General features: G+C 60.0%; 1 protein-coding gene across 3 annotated transcripts in view; it reads right to left on the bottom strand.

Moving 5' to 3' along the window:
- Positions 1 to 22,376, bottom strand: part of LOC122562953 (voltage-dependent L-type calcium channel subunit alpha-1S-like) — a 235,396-nt gene that overhangs the window by 105,884 nt on the left and 107,136 nt on the right. For all 3 annotated transcript variants that reach the window (XM_087973777.1, XM_087973778.1, XM_087973779.1), the window contains 2 exons: positions 22,006 to 22,135; positions 21,796 to 21,855 (listed from right to left, as the gene is read on the bottom strand). In XM_087973777.1, the coding sequence (XP_087829903.1) occupies positions 21,796 to 21,855; positions 22,006 to 22,135 (190 nt within the window). The remainder of the gene's footprint in view (positions 1 to 21,795; positions 21,856 to 22,005; positions 22,136 to 22,376) is intronic.

Consider the following 22,376-nt stretch of genomic DNA (forward strand, 5'->3'; position numbering starts at 1 on the left):
GTGTGGACACAGAGAGAGTGGGGGGTGGACACAGAGAGAGTGGGGGGTGGACACAGGGAGAGTGGGGGTGTGTGGACACTGAGAGAGTGGGGGTGTGGACACAGAGAGAGTGAGGGGTGTGGACACAGAGAGAGTGGGCGGTGTGGTCACAGAGAGAGTGGGGTGTGTGCAAAGAGAGTGGGGGGGTGTGGACACAGAGAGAGTGGAGGGTGGACTCAGAGGGAGTGGGGGCGTGTGGACACAGAGAGAGTGGGGGAGTGTGGACACAGAGAGAGTGGGGGGTGTGCACACAGAGGGAGTGGGGGGTGTGCACACAGAGAGAGTGGGGTGTGTGGACACAGAGTGGGAGTGTGTAGACACAGAGAGAGTGGGGTGTGGACACAGAGTGGGGGTGTGTGGACACAGAGAGAGTGGAGGGGTGTGGACACAGAGAGTGGGGGTGTGTGGACATAGGGAGAGTGGGGGTTCTGCACACAGAGAGAGTAGGGGGGGTGTGGACACAGGGAGAGTGGGGGTGTGTGGACACAAAGAGAGTGGGGGGTAGTGAACAGAGAGAGAGTGGGCGAATGTGGACACAGAGACAGTGGGGGGTGTGGACGCAGAGAGAATGGGGGTGGACACAGAGAGAGTGGGGGGTGTGGACACAGAGAGAGTGGGGGTGGACACAAAGAGAGTGGGGGGTGGGGACACAGAGAGAGTGTGGTGTGTGGACACAGAGAGAGTGGGGGTGTGGACACAGAGAGAGTGAGGGGTGTGGACACAGAGAGAGTGGGGGGTGTGGTCACAGAGAGAGTTGGGGGGTGTGCACAGAGAGTGGGGGGGTGTGGACATAGAGAGAGTGGAGGGTGGACACAGAGGGAGTGGGGGTGTGTGGACACAGAGAGAGTGGGGAAAGTGTGGTCACAGAGAGAGTGGGGGGGTGGACACAGAGGGAGTGAGGGATGTGGACACAGAGAGAGTGGGGGGTGGACACAGAGAGAGTGGGGGGGTGCACAGAGAGTGGGGGGTGTGGACACAGAGAGAGTGGGGAGTGTGGACACAAAGAGAGTGGGGGGTGGACACAGAGAGAATGGGGGGTGGACACAGAGAGAGTGGGGAGTGTAGGCACAGAGAGTGGGTAGTGTGCACACGGAGTGGGGTGTGGACACGGAGAGAGTGAGGGATGTGGACACAGAGAGAGTGGGGGCTTGACATAGAGAGAGTGGGGGGGTGTGGACACAAAGAGTGTGGGGGGTGGGCACAGAGAGAGTGGGGGTGTGTGGACACAGAGAGAGTGGGGGTGTGTGGATACTGAGAGAGTGGGGGGTGTGGTCACAGAGAGAGTGGGGGGTGTGGTCACAGAGAGAGTTGGGGGGTGTGCACAGAGAGTGGGGGGTGTGGACACAGAGAGAGTGGAGGGTGGACACAGAGGGAGTGAGGGATGTGGACACAGAGAGAGTGGGGGATGTGGACACAGAGAGAGTGGGGGGGTGCACAGAGATGGGGACGGACACAGAGAGAATGAGGGAGGTGGACACAGAGGGAGTGGGGGTGTGGACACAGAGAGAGTGGGGAGTGTGGACACAGAGAGAGTGGGGGGTGGACACAGAGAGAGTGGGGGTGTGCACAGAGGGAGTGAGGGGGTATGGACACAGAGAGAGTGGGGGGGTGCACAGAGAGTGGGCGTGGTGTGGACACAGAGAGAGTGAGGAATGTGGACACAGAAATAGTGGGGGGTGGACACAGAGAGAGAGTGGGGGGTGTGGTCACAGAGAGAGTGGGGAGTGTGGACACAAAGAGAGTGGGGGGTGGACACAGAGAGAGTGGGGGATGGACACAGAGAGAGTGGGGAGTGTGGGCACAGAGAGTGGGTAGTGTGCACACGGAGTGGGGTGTGGACACGGAGAGAATGAGGGATGTGGACACAGAGAGAGTGGGGGGTGTACACAGAGGGTGCGGGGGGTGGACACAGAGAGAGTGGGGGCTTGACGTAGAGAGAGTGGGGGGTGTGGACACAGAGAGAGTGAGTGAGTGTGCACAAAGAGAGTGGGGGGTGGGCACAGAGAGAGTGGGTAGTGTGCACACGGAGTAGGGTGTGGACACAGAGAGTGACGGATGTGGACACAGAGAGAGTGAGGGATGTGGACACAGAGAGAGTGGGGGCTTGACATAGAGAGAGTGGGGGGTGTGTGGACACAGAGAGAGTGGGGGGTGTGTGGACACAGAGAGAGTGAGGGTGTGGACACAGAGGGAGTGGGGGGTGTGGACACAGAGAGAGTGAGTGAGTGTGCACAGAGAGAGTGGGGGTGTGGACACAGAGGGAGTGGGGAGTGTGGACACAGAGGGAGTGGGGAGTGGGCACAGAGAGACTGGGGGGTGGACACAGAGAGAGTGGGGGGTGGACACAGAGAGAGTGGGGAGTGTGGGCACAGAGAGTGGGTAGTGTGCACACGGAGTGGGGTGTGGACACGGAGAGAGTGAGGGATGTGGACACAGAGAGAGTGGGGGGTGGACACAGATGGAGTGGGGGGGTGGACACAGAGAGAGTGGGGGCTTGACATAGAGAGAGTGGGGGGGTGTGGACACAGAGAGTGGGGGGGTGGACACAGAGAGAGTGAGGGGGTGTGGACACAGAGAGAGTGGGGTATCTGCACACAGAGAGAGTGGGGGATGGACACAGAGAGAGTGGGGGGTGTGCACAGAGAGTGGGGGGGGTGTGTGGACACAGAGGGAGTGGGGGTGTGTGGACACAGAGAGAGTGAGGAACGTGGACACAGAGACAGTGGGGGGTGGACACAGAGGGAGTGGGGGATGTACACAAAGAGAGAGTGGGGGGGGTGTGGACACAGGGAGAGTTGTGGGTGTGTGGACACAAAGAGAGTGGGGAGGAGTGAACACAGGGAGAGTGGGCGAATGTGAACACAGAGGGAGTGGGGGGTGTGGACGCAGAGAGAATGGGGTTGGACACAGAGAGAGTGGGGGGTGTGGACACAGAGAGAGTGGGGGGTGTGGACACAGAGAGTGTGGTGTGTGGACACAGAGAGAGTGGGGGTGTGGACACAGAGAGAGTGAGGGGTGTGGACACGAGAGAGTGGGGGTGTGGACACAGAGAGAGTGAGGGGTGTGGACACAGAGAGAGTGGGGGGGTGTGGACACAGAGAGAGTGGGGGTGTGGACACAGAGATTGGGGTGTAGACACAGAGAGTGGGGGTGTGGACACAGAGATTGGGGTGTGGACACAGAGAGATTGGGGTGTGGACACAGAGAGAGTGGGGGTGGACACAGAGAGATTGGGGTGTGGACACAGAGAGAGTGTGGGGTGGACACACAGAGAGAGTGGGGGGTGTGCACACAGAGAGAGTGGGGTGTGTGGACACAGAGTGGGGGTGTGTAGACACAGAGAGAATGGGGGGTGTGGACACAGAGTGGGGGTGTGTGGACACGGAGAGAGTGGAGGGGTGTGGACACAGAGAGTAGGGGGGTGTGGACACAGAGAGAGTGGGGGGTGGACACAGAGAGAGTGGGGGGTGGACACAGGGAGAGTGGGGGTGTGTGGACACTGAGAGAGTGGGGGTGTGGACACAGAGAGAGTGAGGGGTGTGGACACAGAGAGAGTGGGGGTGTGTGGACACTGAGAGAGTGGGGGTGTGGACACAGAGAGAGTGAGGGGAGTGGACACAGAGAGAGTGGGGGGTGTGGTCACAGAGAGAGTTGGGGGGTGTGCACAGAGAGTGGGGGGGTGTGGACATAGAGAGAGTGGAGGGTGGACACAGAGGGAGTGGGGGTGTGTGGACACAGAGAGAGTGGGGAAAGTGTGGTCACAGAGAGAGTGGGGGGTGGACACAGAGGGAGTGAGGGATGTGGACACAGAGAGAGTGGGGGGATGTGGACACAGCGAGAGTGGGGGGGGTGCACAGAGATGGGGACTACACAGAGAGAGTGGGGGGGTGGACACAGAGAGAGTGGGGGGGTGCACAGAGATGGGGGCGGACACAGAGAGAATGAGGGATGTGGACACAGAGAGAGTGGGGGGGTGTGGACACAGAGAGAGTGGGGAGTGTGGACACAGAGAGAGTGGGGGTGTGTGGACACAGAGAGAGTGGGGGGTGTGGACACAGAGAGAGTGGGGGTGGACACAAAGAGAGTGGGGGGTGGGGACACAGAGAGAGTGTGGTGTGTGGACACAGAGAGAGTGGGGGTATGGACACAGAGAGAGTGAAGGGTGTGGACACAGAGAGAGTGGGGGTCTGTGGACACAGAGAGAGTGGGGGTGTGTGGACACTGAGAGAGTGGGGGTGTGGACACAGGGAGAGTGGAGGTGTGTGGACACAGAGAGTTTGGGGGTGTGTGGACACTGAGAGAGTGGGGGGTGTGGTCACAGAGAGAGTGGAGGTGTGTGGACACATAGAGTTTGGGGGTGTGTGGACACTGAGAGAGTGGGGGGTGTGGTCACAGAGAGAGTTGGGGGGTGTGCACAGAGAGTGGGGGGTGTGGACATAGAGAGAGTGAAGGGTGGACACAGAGGGAGTGAGGGATGTGGACACAGAGAGAGTGGGGGGGTGTGGACACAGAGAGAGTGGGGGGGTGCACAGAGATGGGGACTACACAGAGAGAGTGGGGGGGTGGACACAGAGAGAGTGGGGGGGTGCACAGAGATGGGGGCGGACACAGAGAGAATGAAGGATGCGGACACAGAGAGAGTGGGGGTGTGTGGACACAGAGAGAGTGGGGAGTGTGGACACAGAGAGAGTGGGGGGTGGACACAGAGGGAGTGGGGGGGTGTCGACACAGAGAGAGTGGGGGGTGTGCACACAGAGAGAGTGGGGGGTGGACACAGAGGGAGTGAGGAGGTGTGGACACAGAGAGAGTGGGGGGGTGCACAGAGAGTGGGGGTGGTGTGGACACAGAGAGAGTGAGGAATGTGGACACAGAAAGAGTGGGGGGTGGACGCAGAGGGAGTGAGGGGGTGGACACAGAGAGAGTGGGGGAGTGTGGACACAGAGAGAATGAGGGATGTGGACACAGAGAGAGTGGGGGGGTGTGGACACAGAGAGAGTGGGGAGTGTGGACACAGAGAGAGTGGGGGTGTGTGGACACAGAGAGAGTGGGGGGTGTGGACACAGAGAGAGTGGGGGTGGACACAAAGAGAGTGGGGGGTGGGGACACAGAGAGAGTGTGGTGTGTGGACACAGAGAGAGTGGGGGTGTGTGGACACTGAGAGAGTGGGGGTGTGGACACAGGGAGAGTGGAGGTGTGTGGACACAGAGAGTTTGGGGGTGTGTGGACACTGAGAGAGTGGGGGGTGTGGTCACAGAGAGAGTGGAGGTGTGTGGACACATAGAGTTTGGGGGTGTGTGGACACTGAGAGAGTGGGGGGTGTGGTCACAGAGAGAGTTGGGGGGTGTGCACAGAGAGTGGGGGGTGTGGACATAGAGAGAGTGAAGGGTGGACACAGAGGGAGTGAGGGATGTGGACACAGAGAGAGTGGGGGGGTGTGGACACAGAGAGAGTGGGGGGGTGCACAGAGATGGGGACTACACAGAGAGAGTGGGGGGGTGGACACAGAGAGAGTGGGGGGGTGCACAGAGATGGGGGCGGACACAGAGAGAATGAAGGATGCGGACACAGAGAGAGTGGGGGTGTGTGGACACAGAGAGAGTGGGGAGTGTGGACACAGAGAGAGTGGGGGGTGGACACAGAGGGAGTGGGGGGGTGTCGACACAGAGAGAGTGGGGGGTGTGCACACAGAGAGAGTGGGGGGTGGACACAGAGGGAGTGAGGAGGTGTGGACACAGAGAGAGTGGGGGGGTGCACAGAGAGTGGGGGTGGTGTGGACACAGAGAGAGTGAGGAATGTGGACACAGAAAGAGTGGGGGGTGGACGCAGAGGGAGTGAGGGGGTGGACACAGAGAGAGTGGGGGAGTGTGGACACAGAGAGAGTGGGGGGTGTGCAGAGAGTGTGGAGGGGGCGGACACAGAGAGAGTGGGGGGGTGTGGACACAGAGAGAGTGGGGGTGTGTGGACACAGAGAGAGTGGTGGGTGGACACAGAGAGAGTGATCTGTGGACACAGAGAGAGTGTGGGATGTGCACACAGAGAGAGTGGGGGGTGGACACAGAGAGAGTGGGGGAGTGTGGACACAGAGAGAGTGGGGGGTGTGCAGAGAGTGTGGAGGGGGCGGACACAGAGAGAGTGGGGGGGTGTGGACACAGAGAGAGTGTGGGATGTGCACACAGAGAGAGTGGGGGGTGGACACAGAGAGAGTGGGGGGGTGCACAGAGAGTGGGGGTGGTGTGGACACAGAGAGAGTGAGGAATGTGGACACAGAAAGAGTGGGAGGTGGACGCAGAGGGAGTGAGGGGGTGGACACAGAGAGAGTGGGGGGTGTGGACACAGAGAGAGTGGGGAGTGTGGACACAAAGAGAGTGGGGGGTGGACACAGAGAGAGTGGGGTGTGGACACAAAGAGAGTGGGGGGTGGACACAGAGAGAGTGGGGGGTGGACACAGAGAGAGTGGGGAGTGTAGGCACAGAGAGTTGGTAGTGTGCACACGGAGTGGGGTGTGGACACGGAGAGAGTGAGGGATGTGGACACAGAGAGAGTGGGGGGTGGACACAGAGGGAGTGGGGGGGTGGACACAGAGAGAGTGGGGGCTTGACATAGAGAGAGTGGGGGGGTGTGGACACAGAGAGTGGGGGGTGTGGACACAGAGAGGGGGGGTGTGGACACAGAGGGAGTGAGTGAGTGTGCACAGAGAGAGTGGGGGGTGTGGACACAGAGAGAGTGGGGAGTGTGGACACAAAGAGTGTGGGGGGTGGGCACAGAGAGAGTGGGGGTGTGTGGACACTGAGAGAGTGGGGGTGTGTGGACACTGAGAGAGTGGGGGGTGTGGTCACAGAGAGAGTTGGGGGTGTGCACAGAGAGTGGGGGCGTGTGGACATAGAGAGAGTAGAGGGTGGACACAGAGGGAGTGAGGGATGTGGACACAGAGAGAGTGGGGGGGTGTGGACACAGAGAGAGTGGGGGGGTGTGGACACAGAGAGAGTGGGGGGGGGTGCACAGAGATGGGGACTACACAGAGAGAGTGGGGTGGTGGACACAGAGAGAGTGGGGGATGCACAGAGATGGGGGCGGACACAGAGAGAGTGGGGGGTGGACACAGAGAGAGTGGGGAGTGTGGGCACAGAGAGTGGGTAGTGTGCACACGGAGTGGGGTGTGGACACGGAGAGAGTGAGGGATGTGGACACAGAGAGAGTGGGGGGTGGACACAGAGGGAGTGGGGGGGTGGACACAGAGAGAGTGGGGGCTTGACATAGAGAGAGTGGGGGGGTGTGGACACAGAGAGTGGGGGGTGTGGACACAGAGAGAGTGAGTGTGCACAGAGAGAGTGGGGGGTGTGGACACAGAGAGAGTGGGGAGTGTGGACACAAAGAGAGTGGGGGGTGGGCACAGAGAGAGTGGGTAGTGTGCACACGGAGTAGGGTGTGGACACAGAGAGTGACGGATGTGGACACAGAGAGAGTGAGGGATGTGGACACAGAGAGAGTGGGGGCTTGACATAGAGAGAGTAGGGTGTGTATGGACACAGAGAGAGTGGGGGGTGTGCACACAGAGAGAGTGGGGAGTGTGGACACAAAGAGAGTGGGGGGTGGACACAGAGAGAGTGGGGGGTGGACACAGAGAGAGTGGGGAGTGTGGGCACAGAGAGTGGGTAGTGTGCACACGGAGTGGGGTGTGGACACGGAGAGAGTGAGGGATGTGGACACAGAGAGAGTGGGGGGTGGACACAGAGGGAGTGGGGGGGTGGACAGAGAGAGAGTGGGGGGGTGGACACAGAGGGAGTGGGGGGGTGGACACAGAGAGAGTGGGGGGGTGGACACAGAGAGAGTGGGGGGGTGGACACAGAGAGAGTGGGGGCTTGACATAGAGAGTGGGGGGGTGTGGACACAGAGAGTGGGGGGTGTGGACACAGAGAGAGTGAGTGTGCACAGAGAGAGTGGGGGGTGTAGACACAGAGAGAGTGGGGAGTGTGGACACAAAGAGAGTGGGGGGTGGGCACAGAGAGAGTGGGTAGTGTGCACACGGAGTAGGGTGTGGACACAGAGAGTGACGGATGTGGACACAGAGAGAGTGAGGGATGTGGACACAGAGAGAGTGGGGGCTTGACATAGAGAGAGTGGGGGGTGTGTGGACACAGAGAGAGTGGGGGGTGTGGACACAGAGAGAGTGAGTGAGTGTGCACAGAGAGAGTGGGGGTGTGGACACAGAGGGAGTGGGGAGTGTGGACACAGAGGGAGTGGGGAATGTGGACACAGAGAGAGTGGGGGGGTGGACACAGAGAGAGTGAGGGGGTGTGGACACAGAGAGAGTGGGGGATGTGCACACAGAGAGAGTGAGGGGGTGTGGACACAGAGTGAGTGGGGTATCTGCACACAGAGAGAGTGGGGGATGGACACAGAGGGAGTGGGTGTGTGTGAACACAGAGAGAGTGGGGGGGTGTGCACAGAGAGTGGAGGGGGTGTGTGGACACAGAGGGAGTGGGGGTGTGTGGACACAGAGTGAGGAACGTGGACACAGAGACAGTGGGGGGTGGACACAGAGGGAGTGGGGGATGTGCACACAGAGAGAGTGGGGGGGGTGTGGACACAGGGAGAGTTGTGGGTGTGTGGACACAAAGAGAGTGGGGAGTAGTGAACACAGGGAGAGTGGGCGAATGTGGACACAGAGGGAGTGGGGGGTGTGGACGCAGAGAGAATGGGGGTGGACACAGAGAGAGTGGGGGGTGTGGACACAGAGAGTGGGGGGTGTGGACACAGAGAGAGTGGGGGTGTGGACACAGAGGGAGTGGGGAATGTGGACACAGAGAGAGTGGGGGGGTGGACACAGAGAGAGTGAGGGGGTGTGGACACAGAGAGAGTGGGGGATGTGCACACAGAGAGAGTGAGGGGGTGTGGACACAGAGTGAGTGGGGTATCTGCACACAGAGAGAGTGGGGGATGGACACAGAGGGAGTGGGTGTGTGTGAACACAGAGAGAGTGGGGGGGTGTGCACAGAGAGTGGAGGGGGTGTGTGGACACAGAGGGAGTGGGGGTGTGTGGACACAGAGTGAGGAACGTGGACACAGAGACAGTGGGGGGTGGACACAGAGGGAGTGGGGGATGTGCACACAGAGAGAGTGGGGGGGGTGTGGACACAGGGAGAGTTGTGGGTGTGTGGACACAAAGAGAGTGGGGAGTAGTGAACACAGGGAGAGTGGGCGAATGTGGACACAGAGGGAGTGGGGGGTGTGGACGCAGAGAGAATGGGGGTGGACACAGAGAGAGTGGGGGGTGTGGACACAGAGAGTGGGGGGTGTGGACACAGAGAGAGTGGGGGTGTGGACACAGAGAGAGTGAGGGGTGTGGACACAGAGAGAGTGGGGGTGTGGACACAGAGAGAGTGAGGGGTGTGGACACAGAGAGAGTGAGGGGTGTGGACACAGAGAGAGTGGGGGTGTGTGGACACAGAGAGAGTGGGGGTGTGTGGACACTGAGAGAGTGGGGGTGTGGACACAGAGAGAGTGGGGGGTAGTGAACACAGGGAGAGTGGGCGAATGTGGACACAGAGGGATGGGGGGTGTGGACGCAGACAGAATGGGGGTGGACACAGAGAGAGTGGGGGGTGTGGACACAGAAAGAGTGGCGGGTGGACACAGAGAGAGTGGGTGGTGGACACAGAGAGAGTGGGGGGTGTGGACACAGAGAGAGTGGGGAGTGTGGACACAAAGAGAGTGGGGGGTGTGGACACAGAGAGAGTGGGGAGTGTGGACACAAAGAGAGTGGGGGGTGGACACAGAGAGAGTGGGGGGTGGACACAGAGAGAGTGCGGAGTGTGGGCACAGAGAGTGGGTAGTGTGCACACGGAGTGGGGTGTGGACACGGAGAGAGTGAGGGATGTGGACACAGAGAGAGTGGGGGGTGGACACAGAGGGAGTGGGGGGGTGGACACAGAGAGAGTGGGGGCTTGACATAGAGAGAGTGGGGGGGTGTGGACACAGAGAGTGGGGGGTGTGGACACAGAGAGAGTGAGTGAGTGTGCACAGAGAGAGTGGGGGGTGTGGACACAGAGAGAGTGGGGAGTGTGGACACAAAGAGAGTGGGGAGTGGGCACAGAGAGAGTGGGTAGTGTGCACACGGAGTAGGGTGTGGACACAGAGAGTGACGGATGTGGACACAGAGAGAGTGAGGGATGTGGACACAGAGAGAGTGGGGGCTTGACATATAGAGAGTGGGGGGTGTGTGGACACAGAGAGAGTGGGGGGTGTGTGGACACAGAGAGAGTGAGGGTGTGGACACAGAGGGAGTGGGGAGTGTGGACACAGAGGGAGTGGGGAGTGTGGACACAGAGGGAGTGGGCAATGTGCACACAGAGAGAGTGAGGGGGTGTGGACACAGAGTGAGTGGGGTATCTGCACACAGAGTGAGTGGGGGATGGACACAGAGGGAGTGGGTGTGTGTGGACACAGAGAGAGTGAGGAACGTGGACACAGAGACAGTGGGGGGTGGACACAGAGGGAGTGGGGGATGTGCACACAGAGAGAGTGGGGGGGTGTGCACAGAGAGTGGGGGGGGTGTGTGGACACAGAGGGAGTGGGGGTGTGTGGACACAGAGAGAGTGAGGAACGTGGACACAGAGACAGTGGGGGGTGGACACAGAGGGAGTGGGGGATGTGCACACAGAGAGAGTGGGGGGGGTGTGGACACAGGGAGAGTTGTGGGTGTGTGGACACAAAGAGAGTGGGGAGTAGTGAACACAGGGAGAGTGGGCGAATGTGGACACAGAGGGAGTGGGGGGGGGTGTACGCAGAGAGAATGGGGGTGGACACAGAGAGAGTGGGGGGGGTGGACACAGAGAGAGTGGGGGTGGACACAAAGAGAGTGGGTGGTGGTGACACAGAGAGTGTGGTGTGTGGACACAGAGAGAGTGAGGGGTGTGGACACAGAGAGAGTGGGGGTGTGGACACAGAGAGAGTGAGGGGTGTGGACACAGAGAGAGTGGGGGTGTGTGGACACTGAGAGAGTGGGGGTGTGGACACAGAGAGAGTGGGGGGTAGTGAACACAGGGAGAGTGGGCGAATGTGGACACAGAGGGAGTGGGGGGTGTGGACGCAGACAGAATGGGGGTGGACACAGAGAGAGTGGGGGGTGTGGACACAGAGAGAGTGGGAGTGGACACAGAGGGAGAGTGGGCGGTGGGGACACAGAGAGTGTGGTGTGTGGACACAGAGAGAGTGGGGGTGTGTGGACACAGAGAGAGTGGGGGTGTGTGGACACTGAGAGAGTGGGGGTGTGGACACAGAGAGAGTGGGGGGTGTGGACACAGAGAGAGTGGGGGGGGGACACAGAGAGAGTGGGGGTGTGTGGACACAGAGAGTGGGGGTGTGGACACAGAGAGAGTGGGGGGTGTGGACACAGAGAGAGTGGGGGGTGTGGTCACAGAGAGAGGGAGGGATGTGGACACAGAGAGAGTGGGGGGTGGACACAGAGGGAGTGGGGGGGTTTCGACACAGAGAGAGTGGGGGATGTGCACACAGAGAGAGTGGGGGGGTGGACACAGAGGGAGTGAGGGGGTGTGGACACAGAGAGAGTGGGGGGGTGCACAGAGAGTGGGGGTGGTGTGGACACAGAGGGAGTGAGGGGGTGTGGACACAGAGAGAGTGGGGAGGTGCACAGAGAGTGGGGGTGGTGTGGACACAGAGAGAGTGAGGTATGTGGACACAGAAAGAGTGGGGGGTGGACGCAGAAGGAGTGAGGGGGTGGACACAGAGAGAGTGGTGGAGTGTGGACACATAGAGAATGGGGGGTGTGCTGAGAGTGTGGGGGGGGGCGGACACAGAGAGAGTGAGGGATGTGGATACAGAGAGAGTGGGGGGGGGTGGACACAGAGAGTGGGGGGTGGACACAGAGAGAGTGTGGGGGTGCACAGAGAGTGGGGGTGGTGTGGACACAGAGGGAGTGAGGGGGTGTGGACACAGAGAGAGTGGGGGGGTGCACAGAGAGTGGGGGTGATGTGGACACAGAGAGAGTGAGGAATGTGGACACAGAAAGAGTGGGGGGTGGACGCAGAAGGAGTGAGGGGGTGGACACAGAGAGAGTGGTGGAGTGTGGACACAGAGAGAGTGGGGGGTGTGCTGAGAGTGTGGGGGGGGCGGCGGACACAGAGAGAGTGAGGGATGTGGATACAGAGAGAGTGGGGGTGTGTGGACACAGAGAGAGTGGGGGTGTTGACAGAGAGAGAGTGGGGGGTGTGGTCACAGAGAGAGTGAGGGAAGTGGACACAGAGAGAGTGGGGGGGGGGACACAGGGGGAGTGGGGGTGTGGACACAGAGAGAGTGGGGTTTGTGGACACAGAGAGAGTGGGCGGAGTGTGGACACAGGGAGAGTTGAGGGTGTGTGGACACAAAGAGAGTGGGGGGTAGTGAACACAGAGAGAGTGGGGGGGTGTGCACAGAGAGTGGGGGGGGTGTGTGGACACAGAGGGAGTGGGGGTGTGTGGACACAGAGAGAGTGAGGAACGTGGACACAGAGACAGTGGGGGGTGGACGCAGAGGGAGTGGGGGATGTGCACACAGAGAGAGTGGGGGGGGTGTGGACACAGGGAGAGTTGGGGGTGTGTGGACACAAAGAGAGTGGGGGCTAGTGAACACAGGGAGAGTGGGCGAATGTGGACACAGAGGGAGTGGGGGGTGTGGACGCAGAGAGAATGGGGGTGGACACAGAGAGAGTGGGGGGTGTGGACACAGAGAGAGTGGGGGTGGACACAGAGAGAGTGGGGGGGGGTGCACAGAGAGTGGGGGTGGTGTGGACACAGAGAGAGTGAGGAATGTGGACACAGAAAGAGTGGGGGGTGGACGCAGAGGGAGTGAGGGCGTGGACACAGAGAGAGTGGGGGGTGTGGACACAGAGAGAGTGGGGAGTGTGGGCACAGAGAGTGGGTAGTGTGCACACGGAGTGGGGTGTGGACACGGAGAGAATGAGGGATGTGGACACAAAGAGAGTGGGGGGTGGACACAGAGAGAGTGGGGGGTGGACACAGAGAGAGTGGGGAGTGTGGGCACAGAGAGTGGGTAGTGTGCACACGGAGTGGGGTGTGGACACGGAGAGAATGAGGGATGTGGACACAGAGAGAGTGGGGGGTGGACACAGAGGGAGTGGGGGGGGTGGACACAGAGAGAGTGGGGGCTTGACATAGAGAGAGTGGGGGGGTGTGGACACAGAGAGTGGGGGGTGTGGACACAGAGAGAGTGAGGGGTGTGGACACAGAGAGAGTGGGGGGTTGTGGACACAGAGAGAGTGGGGGTGTGGACACAGAGAGAGTGGGGGGTTGTGGACACAGAGAGAGTGAGGGTGTGTGGACACTGAGAGAGTGGGGGTGTGGACACAGAGAGAGTGGGGGGTAGTGAACACAGGGAGAGTGGGCGAATGTGGACACAGAGGGAGTGGGGGGTGTGGACGCAGAGAGAATGGGGGTGGACACAGAGAGAGTGGGGGGTGTGGACACAGAGAGTGGGGGGTGTGGACACAGAGAGAGTGGGGGTGTGGACACAGAGGGAGTGGGGAATGTGGACACAGAGAGAGTGGGGGGGTGGACACAGAGAGAGTGAGGGGGTGTGGACACAGAGAGAGTGGGGGATGTGCACACAGAGAGAGTGAGGGGGTGTGGACACAGAGTGAGTGGGGTATCTGCACACAGAGAGAGTGGGGGATGGACACAGAGGGAGTGGGTGTGTGTGAACACAGAGAGAGTGGGGGGGTGTGCACAGAGAGTGGAGGGGGTGTGTGGACACAGAGGGAGTGGGGGTGTGTGGACACAGAGTGAGGAACGTGGACACAGAGACAGTGGGGGGTGGACACAGAGGGAGTGGGGGATGTGCACACAGAGAGAGTGGGGGGGGTGTGGACACAGGGAGAGTTGTGGGTGTGTGGACACAAAAAGAGTGGGGAGTAGTGAACACAGGGAGAGTGGGCGAATGTGGACACAGAGGGAGTGGGGGGTGTGGACGCAGAGAGAATGGGGGTGGACACAGAGAGAGTGGGGGGTGTGGACACAGAGAGTGGGGGGTGTGGACACAGAGAGAGTGGGGGTGTGGACACAGAGAGAGTGAGGGGTGTGGACACAGAGAGAGTGGGGGTGTGGACACAGAGAGAGTGAGGGGTGTGGACACAGAGAGAGTGAGGGGTGTGGACACAGAGAGAGTGGGGGTGTGTGGACACTGAGAGAGTGGGGGTGTGGACACAGAGAGAGTGGGGGGTAGTGAACACAGGGAGAGTGGGCGAATGTGGACACAGAGGGATGGGGGGTGTGGACGCAGACAGAATGGGGGTGGACACAGAGAGAGTGGGGGGTGTGGACACAGAAAGAGTGGCGGGTGGACACAGAGAGAGTGGGGGGGTGGACACAGAGAGAGTGGGGGGTGTGGACACAGAGAGAGTGGGGAGTGTGGACACAAAGAGAGTGGGGGGTGTGGACACAGAGAGAGTGGGGAGTGTGGACACAAAGAGAGTGGGGGGTGGACACAGAGAGAGTGGGGAGTGTGGGCACAGAGAGTGGGTAGTGTGCACACGGAGTGGGGTGTGGACACGGAGAGAGTGAGGGATGTGGACACAGAGAGAGTGGGGGGTGGACACAGAGGGAGTGGGGGGGTGGACACAGAGAGAGTGGGGGCTTGACATAGAGAGAGTGGGGGGGTGTGGACACAGAGAGTGGGGGGTGTGGACACAGAGAGAGTGAGTGAGTGTGCACAGAGAGAGTGGGGGGTGTGGACACAGAGAGAGTGGGGAGTGTGGACACAAAGAGAGTGGGGAGTGGGCACAGAGAGAGTGGGTAGTGTGCACACGGAGTAGGGTGTGGACACAGAGAGTGACGGATGTGGACACAGAGAGAGTGAGGGATGTGGACACAGAGAGAGTGGGGGCTTGACATAGAGAGAGTGGGGGGTGTGTGGACACAGAGAGAGTGGGGGGTGTGTGGACACAGAGAGAGTGAGGGTGTGGACACAGAGGGAGTGGGGAGTGTGGACACAGAGGGAGTGGGGAGTGTGGACACAGAGGGAGTGGGCAATGTGCACACAGAGTGAGGGGGTGTGGACACAGAGTGAGTGGGGTATCTGCACACAGAGTGAGTGGGGGATGGACACAGAGGGAGTGGGTGTGTGTGAACACAGAGAGAGTGGGGGGGTGTGCACAGAGAGTGGGGGGGGTGTGTGGACACAGAGGGAGTGGGGGTGTGTGGACACAGAGAGAGTGAGGAACGTCGACACAGAGACAGTGGGGGGTGGACACAGAGGGAGTGGGGGATGTGCACACAGAGAGAGTGGGGGGGGTGTGGACACAGGGAGAGTTGTGGGTGTGTGGACACAAAGAGAGTGGGGAGTAGTGAACACAGGGAGAGTGGGCGAATGTGGACACAGAGGGAGTGGGGAGGGTGTACGCAGAGAGAATGGGGGTGGACACAGAGAGAGTGGGGGGTGTGGACACAGAGAGAGTGGGCGTGGACACAAAGAGAGTGGGCGGTGGGGACACAGAGAGTGTGGTGTGTGGACACAGAGAGAGTGAGGGGTATGGACACAGAGAGAGTGGGGCTGTGGACACAGAGAGAGTGAGGGGTGTGGACACAGAGAGAGTGGGGGGGTGTGGACACTGAGAGAGTGGGGGTGTGTGGACACTGAGAGAGTGGGGGTGTGGACACAGAGAGAGTGGGGGGTGTGGACACAGAGAGAGTGGGGGGTGTGGACACAGAGAGAGTGGGGGGTGTGGTCACAGAGAAAGTGAGGGATGTGGACACAGAGAGAGTGGGGGACACACAGAGGGAGTGGGGGTGTGGACACAGAGAGAGTGGGGGTTGTGGACACAGAGAGAGTGGGGGGTGGACACAGAGGGAGTGGGGGGGTTTCAACACAGAGAGAGTGGGGGATGTGGACACAGAGAGAGTGGGCGGAGTGTGGACACAGGGAGAGTTGAGGGTGTGTGGACACAAAGAGAGTGGGGGGTAGTGAACACAGAGAGAGTGGGGGGGTGTGCACAGAGAGTGGGGGGGGTGTGTGGACACAGAGGGAGTGGGGGTGTGTGGACACAGAGAGAGTGAGGAACGTGGACACAGAGACAGTGGGGGGTGGACGCAGAGGGAGTGGGGGATGTGCACACAGAGAGAGTGGGGGGGGGGGTGGACACAGGGAGAGTTGGGGGTGTGTGGACACAAAGAGAGTGGGGGCTAGTGAACACAGGGAGAGTGGGCGAATGTGGACACAGAGGGAGTGGGGGGTGTGGACGCAGAGAGAATGGGGGTGGACACAGAGAGAGTGGGGGGGGGTGTGGACACAGGGAGAGTTGGGGGTGTGTGGACACAAAGAGAGTGGGGGCTAGTGAACACAGGGAGAGTGGGCGAATGTGGACACAGAGGGAGTGGGGGGTGTGGACGCAGAGAGAATGGGGGTGGACACAGAGAGAGTGGGGGGTGTGGACACAGAGAGAGTGGGGGTGGACACAGAGAGAGTGGGGGGGGGTGCACAGAGAGTGGGGGTGGTGTGGACACAGAGAGAGTGAGGAATGTGGACACAGAAAGAGTGGGGGGTGGACGCAGAGGGAGTGAGGGCGTGGACACAGAGAGAGTGGGGGGTGTGGACACAGAGAGAGTGGGGAGTGTGGACACAAAGAGAGTGGGGGGTGGACACAGAGAGAGTGGGGGGTGGACACAGAGAGAGTGGGGAGTGTGGGCACAGAGAGTGGGTAGTGTGCACACGGAGTGGGGTGTGGACACGGAGAGAATGAGGGATGTGGACACAGAGAGAGTGGGGGGTGGACACAGAGGGAGTGGGGGGGGTGGACACAGAGAGAGTGGGGGCTTGACATAGAGAGAGTGGGGGGGTGTGGACACAGAGAGTGGGGGGTGTGGACACAGAGAGAGTGAGGGGTGTGGACACAGAGAGAGTGGGGGGTTGTGGACACAGAGAGAGTGGGGGTGTGGACACAGAGAGAGTGGGGGGTTGTGGACACAGAGAGAGTGAGGGTGTGTGGACACTGAGAGAGTGGGGGTGTGGACACAGAGAGAGTGGGGGGTAGTGAACACAGGGAGAGTGGGCGAATGTGGACACAGAGGGAGTGGGGGGTGTGGACGCAGAGAGAATGGGGGTGGACACAGAGAGAGTGGGGGGTGTGGACACAGAGAGTGGGGGGTGTGGACACAGAGAGAGTGGGGGTGTGGACACAGAGGGAGTGGGGAATGTGGACACAGAGAGAGTGGGGGGGTGGACACAGAGAGAGTGAGGGGGTGTGGACACAGAGAGAGTGGGGGATGTGCACACAGAGAGAGTGAGGGGGTGTGGACACAGAGTGAGTGGGGTATCTGCACACAGAGAGAGTGGGGGATGGACACAGAGGGAGTGGGTGTGTGTGAACACAGAGAGAGTGGGGGGGTGTGCACAGAGAGTGGAGGGGGTGTGTGGACACAGAGGGAGTGGGGGTGTGTGGACACAGAGTGAGGAACGTGGACACAGAGACAGTGGGGGGTGGACACAGAGGGAGTGGGGGATGTGCACACAGAGAGAGTGGGGGGGGTGTGGACACAGGGAGAGTTGTGGGTGTGTGGACACAAAAAGAGTGGGGAGTAGTGAACACAGGGAGAGTGGGCGAATGTGGACACAGAGGGAGTGGGGGGTGTGGACGCAGAGAGAATGGGGGTGGACACAGAGAGAGTGGGGGGTGTGGACACAGAGAGTGGGGGGTGTGGACACAGAGAGAGTGGGGGTGTGGACACAGAGAGAGTGAGGGGTGTGGACACAGAGAGAGTGGGGGTGTGGACACAGAGAGAGTGAGGGGTGTGGACACAGAGAGAGTGAGGGGTGTGGACACAGAGAGAGTGGGGGTGTGTGGACACTGAGAGAGTGGGGGTGTGGACACAGAGAGAGTGGGGGGTAGTGAACACAGGGAGAGTGGGCGAATGTGGACACAGAGGGATGGGGGGTGTGGACGCAGACAGAATGGGGGTGGACACAGAGAGAGTGGGGGGTGTGGACACAGAAAGAGTGGCGGGTGGACACAGAGAGAGTGGGGGGGTGGACACAGAGAGAGTGGGGGGTGTGGACACAGAGAGAGTGGGGAGTGTGGACACAAAGAGAGTGGGGGGTGTGGACACAGAGAGAGTGGGGAGTGTGGACACAAAGAGAGTGGGGGGTGGACACAGAGAGAGTGGGGAGTGTGGGCACAGAGAGTGGGTAGTGTGCACACGGAGTGGGGTGTGGACACGGAGAGAGTGAGGGATGTGGACACAGAGAGAGTGGGGGGTGGACACAGAGGGAGTGGGGGGGTGGACACAGAGAGAGTGGGGGCTTGACATAGAGAGAGTGGGGGGGTGTGGACACAGAGAGTGGGGGGTGTGGACACAGAGAGAGTGAGTGAGTGTGCACAGAGAGAGTGGGGGGTGTGGACACAGAGAGAGTGGGGAGTGTGGACACAAAGAGAGTGGGGAGTGGGCACAGAGAGAGTGGGTAGTGTGCACACGGAGTAGGGTGTGGACACAGAGAGTGACGGATGTGGACACAGAGAGAGTGAGGGATGTGGACACAGAGAGAGTGGGGGCTTGACATAGAGAGAGTGGGGGGTGTTTGGACACAGAGAGAGTGGGGGGTGTGTGGACACAGAGAGAGTGAGGGTGTGGACACAGAGGGAGTGGGGAGTGTGGACACAGAGGGAGTGGGGAGTGTGGACACAGAGGGAGTGGGCAATGTGCACACAGAGAGAGTGAGCGGGTGTGGACACAGAGTGAGTGGGGTATCTGCACACAGAGTGAGTGGGGGATGGACACAGAGGGAGTGGGTGTGTGTGAACACAGAGAGAGTGGGGGGGTGTGCACAGAGAGTGGGGGGGGTGTGTGGACACAGAGGGAGTGGGGGTGTGTGGACACAGAGAGAGTGAGGAACGTCGACACAGAGACAGTGGGGGGTGGACACAGAGGGAGTGGGGGATGTGCACACAGAGAGAGTGGGGGGGGTGTGGACACAGGGAGAGTTGTGGGTGTGTGGACACAAAGAGAGTGGGGAGTAGTGAACACAGGGAGAGTGGGCGAATGTGGACACAGAGGGAGTGGGGAGGGTGTACGCAGAGAGAATGGGGGTGGACACAGAGAGAGTGGGGGGTGTGGACACAGAGAGAGTGGGCGTGGACACAAAGAGAGTGGGCGGTGGGGACACAGAGAGTGTGGTGTGTGGACACAGAGAGAGTGAGGGGTATGGACACAGAGAGAGTGGGGGTGTGGACACAGAGAGAGTGAGGGGTGTGGACACAGAGAGAGTGGGGGGGTGTGGACACTGAGAGAGTGGGGGTGTGTGGACACTGAGAGAGTGGGGGTGTGGACACAGAGAGAGTGGGGGGTGTGGACACAGAGAGAGTGGGGGGTGTGGACACAGAGAGAGTGGGGGGTGTGGTCACAGAGAAAGTGAGGGATGTGGACACAGAGAGAGTGGGGGACACACAGAGGGAGTGGGGGTGTGGACACAGAGAGAGTGGGGGTTGTGGACACAGAGAGAGTGGGGGGTGGACACAGAGGGAGTGGGGGGGTTTCAACACAGAGAGAGTGGGGGATGTGCACACAGAGAGAGTGGGGGGGGTGGACACAGAGGGAGTGAGGGGGTGTGGACACAGAGAGAGTGGGGGGGTGCACAGAGAGTGGGGGTGGTGTGGACACAGAGAGAGTGAGGAATGTGGACACAGAAAGAGTGGGGGGTGGACGCAGAGGGAGTGAGGGGGTGGACACAGAGAGAGTGGGGGAGTGTGGACACAGACAGAGTGGGCGGTGTGCTGAGAGTGTCGGGGGGGCGGACACTGAGAGAGTGAGGGATGTGGATACAGAGAGAGTGGGGGGTGTGGACACAGAGAGAGTGAGGAATGTGGACACAGAAAGAGTGGGGAGTGGACGCAGAGGGAGTGAGGGGGTGGACACAGAGAGAGTGGGGGGTGTGGACACAGAGAGAGTGGGGAGTGTGGACACAAAGAGAGTGGGGGTGGACACAGAGAGAGTGGGGGGGTGGACACTGAGTGGGGAGTGTGGGCACAGAGAGAGTGGGTAGTGTGCACACGGAGTGGGGTGTGGACACGGAGAGAGTGACGGATGTGGACACAGAGAGACTGGGGGGGGTGGACACAGAGGGAGTGAGGGATGTGGACACAGAGAGAGTGAGGGATGTGGACACAGAGAGAGTGGGGGGTGGACACAGAGAGAGTGGGGGCTTGACATAGAGAGAGTGGGGGGGTGTGGACACAGAGAGAGTGGGGGTGTGGACACAGAGGGAGTGGTGGGGTGTGGACACAGAGGGAGTGGGGAGTGTGGACACAGAGAGAGTGGGGGGGTGGACACAGAGAGAGTGGGGGGTGTGGTCACAGAGAAAGTGAGGGATGTGGACACAGAGAGAGTGGGGGACACACAGAGGGAGTGGGGGTGTGGACACAGAGAGAGTGGGGGTTGTGGACACAGAGAGAGTGGGGGGTGGACACAGAGGGAGTGGGGGGGTTTCAACACAGAGAGAGTGGGGGATGTGCACACAGAGAGAGTGGGGGGGGTGGACACAGAGGGAGTGAGGGGGTGTGGACACAGAGAGAGTGGGGGGGTGCACAGAGAGTGGGGGTGGTGTGGACACAGAGAGAGTGAGGAATGTGGACACAGAAAGAGTGGGGGGTGGACGCAGAGGGAGTGAGGGGGTGGACACAGAGAGAGTGGGGGAGTGTGGACACAGACAGAGTGGGCGGTGTGCTGAGAGTGTCGGGGGGGCGGACACTGAGAGAGTGAGGGATGTGGATACAGAGAGAGTGGGGGGTGTGGACACAGAGAGAGTGAGGAATGTGGACACAGAAAGAGTGGGGAGTGGACGCAGAGGGAGTGAGGGGGTGGACACAGAGAGAGTGGGGGGTGTGGACACAGAGAGAGTGGGGAGTGTGGACACAAAGAGAGTGGGGGTGGACACAGAGAGAGTGGGGGGGTGGACACTGAGTGGGGAGTGTGGGCACAGAGAGAGTGGGTAGTGTGCACACGGAGTGGGGTGTGGACACGGAGAGAGTGACGGATGTGGACACAGAGAGACTGGGGGGGGTGGACACAGAGGGAGTGAGGGATGTGGACACAGAGAGAGTGAGGGATGTGGACACAGAGAGAGTGGGGGGTGGACACAGAGAGAGTGGGGGCTTGACATAGAGAGAGTGGGGGGGTGTGGACACAGAGAGAGTGGGGGTGTGGACACAGAGGGAGTGGTGGGGTGTGGACACAGAGGGAGTGGGGAGTGTGGACACAGAGAGAGTGGGGGGGTGGACACAGAGAGAGTGGGGGGGTGGACACAGAGAGAGTGGGGGGTGTGGACACAGAGAGAGTGGGGTATGTGCACACAGAGAGAGTGAGGGGGTGTGGACACAGAGAGAGTGGGGTATGTGCACACAGAGAGAGTGGGGGATGGACACAGAGGGAGTGGGGGGGTGTGAACACAGAAAGAGTGGGGGGTGTGCACAGAGAGTGGGGGGGGTGTGTGGACACAGAGGGAGTGGGGGGGGTGTGGACACAGGGAGAGTTGGGGGTGTGTGGACACAAAGAGAGTGGGGGGTAGTGAATACAGAGAGAGTGGGGGGGGGTGTGGACACAGGGAGAGTGGGGGGGGTGTGGACACAGGGAGAGTTGGGGGGTGTGGACACAGAGAGTGTGAGGAGCGGACACAGAGTGGGGAAGGGGCTGACACAGACAGAAGACCGAGGGAGAAGGGCAGTGAAACAGGAGCATGATAACACATTACATAAAGCATTACCTTCAGAATAATCTCCATGGTGAAAATTGCAGTAAAAGCAATATCAAAATAGGCAAGGATCTGGAAAGTAAATACAAATCTTCAGGTAATTAATCAGAAAATGTTCAAATGTTGAAAACGAAAGGTATACAGCACAAAGTCTAAGCACAACAGCAGCATATTAGAGAGAAGGACCATGTCCCCACAGCCCAGAGCACAGTAACAGTCTACCTTGTTACGGAAGGACTCTGCTCGGATGGGGTCTTCTGCAGCCAGTGAGATACTACTCAACAGAATAAAGAGAAGGATGAAGTTTGTAAAGGTGGTTGCATTTATGATCCTGTGGCACAACTTGCGTAGTCTGGAAGAGACAGAATAGGAGCAATCCATGAACAAGGGTAAGTCTGTGAGACCATAGTCCACAGACCATTCAATATCGGAGCAGAATGAGGCCATTCAGTCCATTGGTTCTGCTCAATTACAGCTGACATGTTTCTCAACCCCATTCTCCTGCCTTCTCCCTGTAATCCTTGAACCCCTTACTAATCAAGAACCTATCTATCTTTGTCTTAAATACACTCAATGACTTGACCTCCACAGCC

Source organism: Chiloscyllium plagiosum, unplaced genomic scaffold, assembly GCF_037043375.1.
Source record: "Chiloscyllium plagiosum isolate Xiang-an unplaced genomic scaffold, Cpla_swu_hap1 HiC_scaffold_26, whole genome shotgun sequence".
NCBI lineage: Eukaryota > Metazoa > Chordata > Chondrichthyes > Orectolobiformes > Hemiscylliidae > Chiloscyllium > Chiloscyllium plagiosum.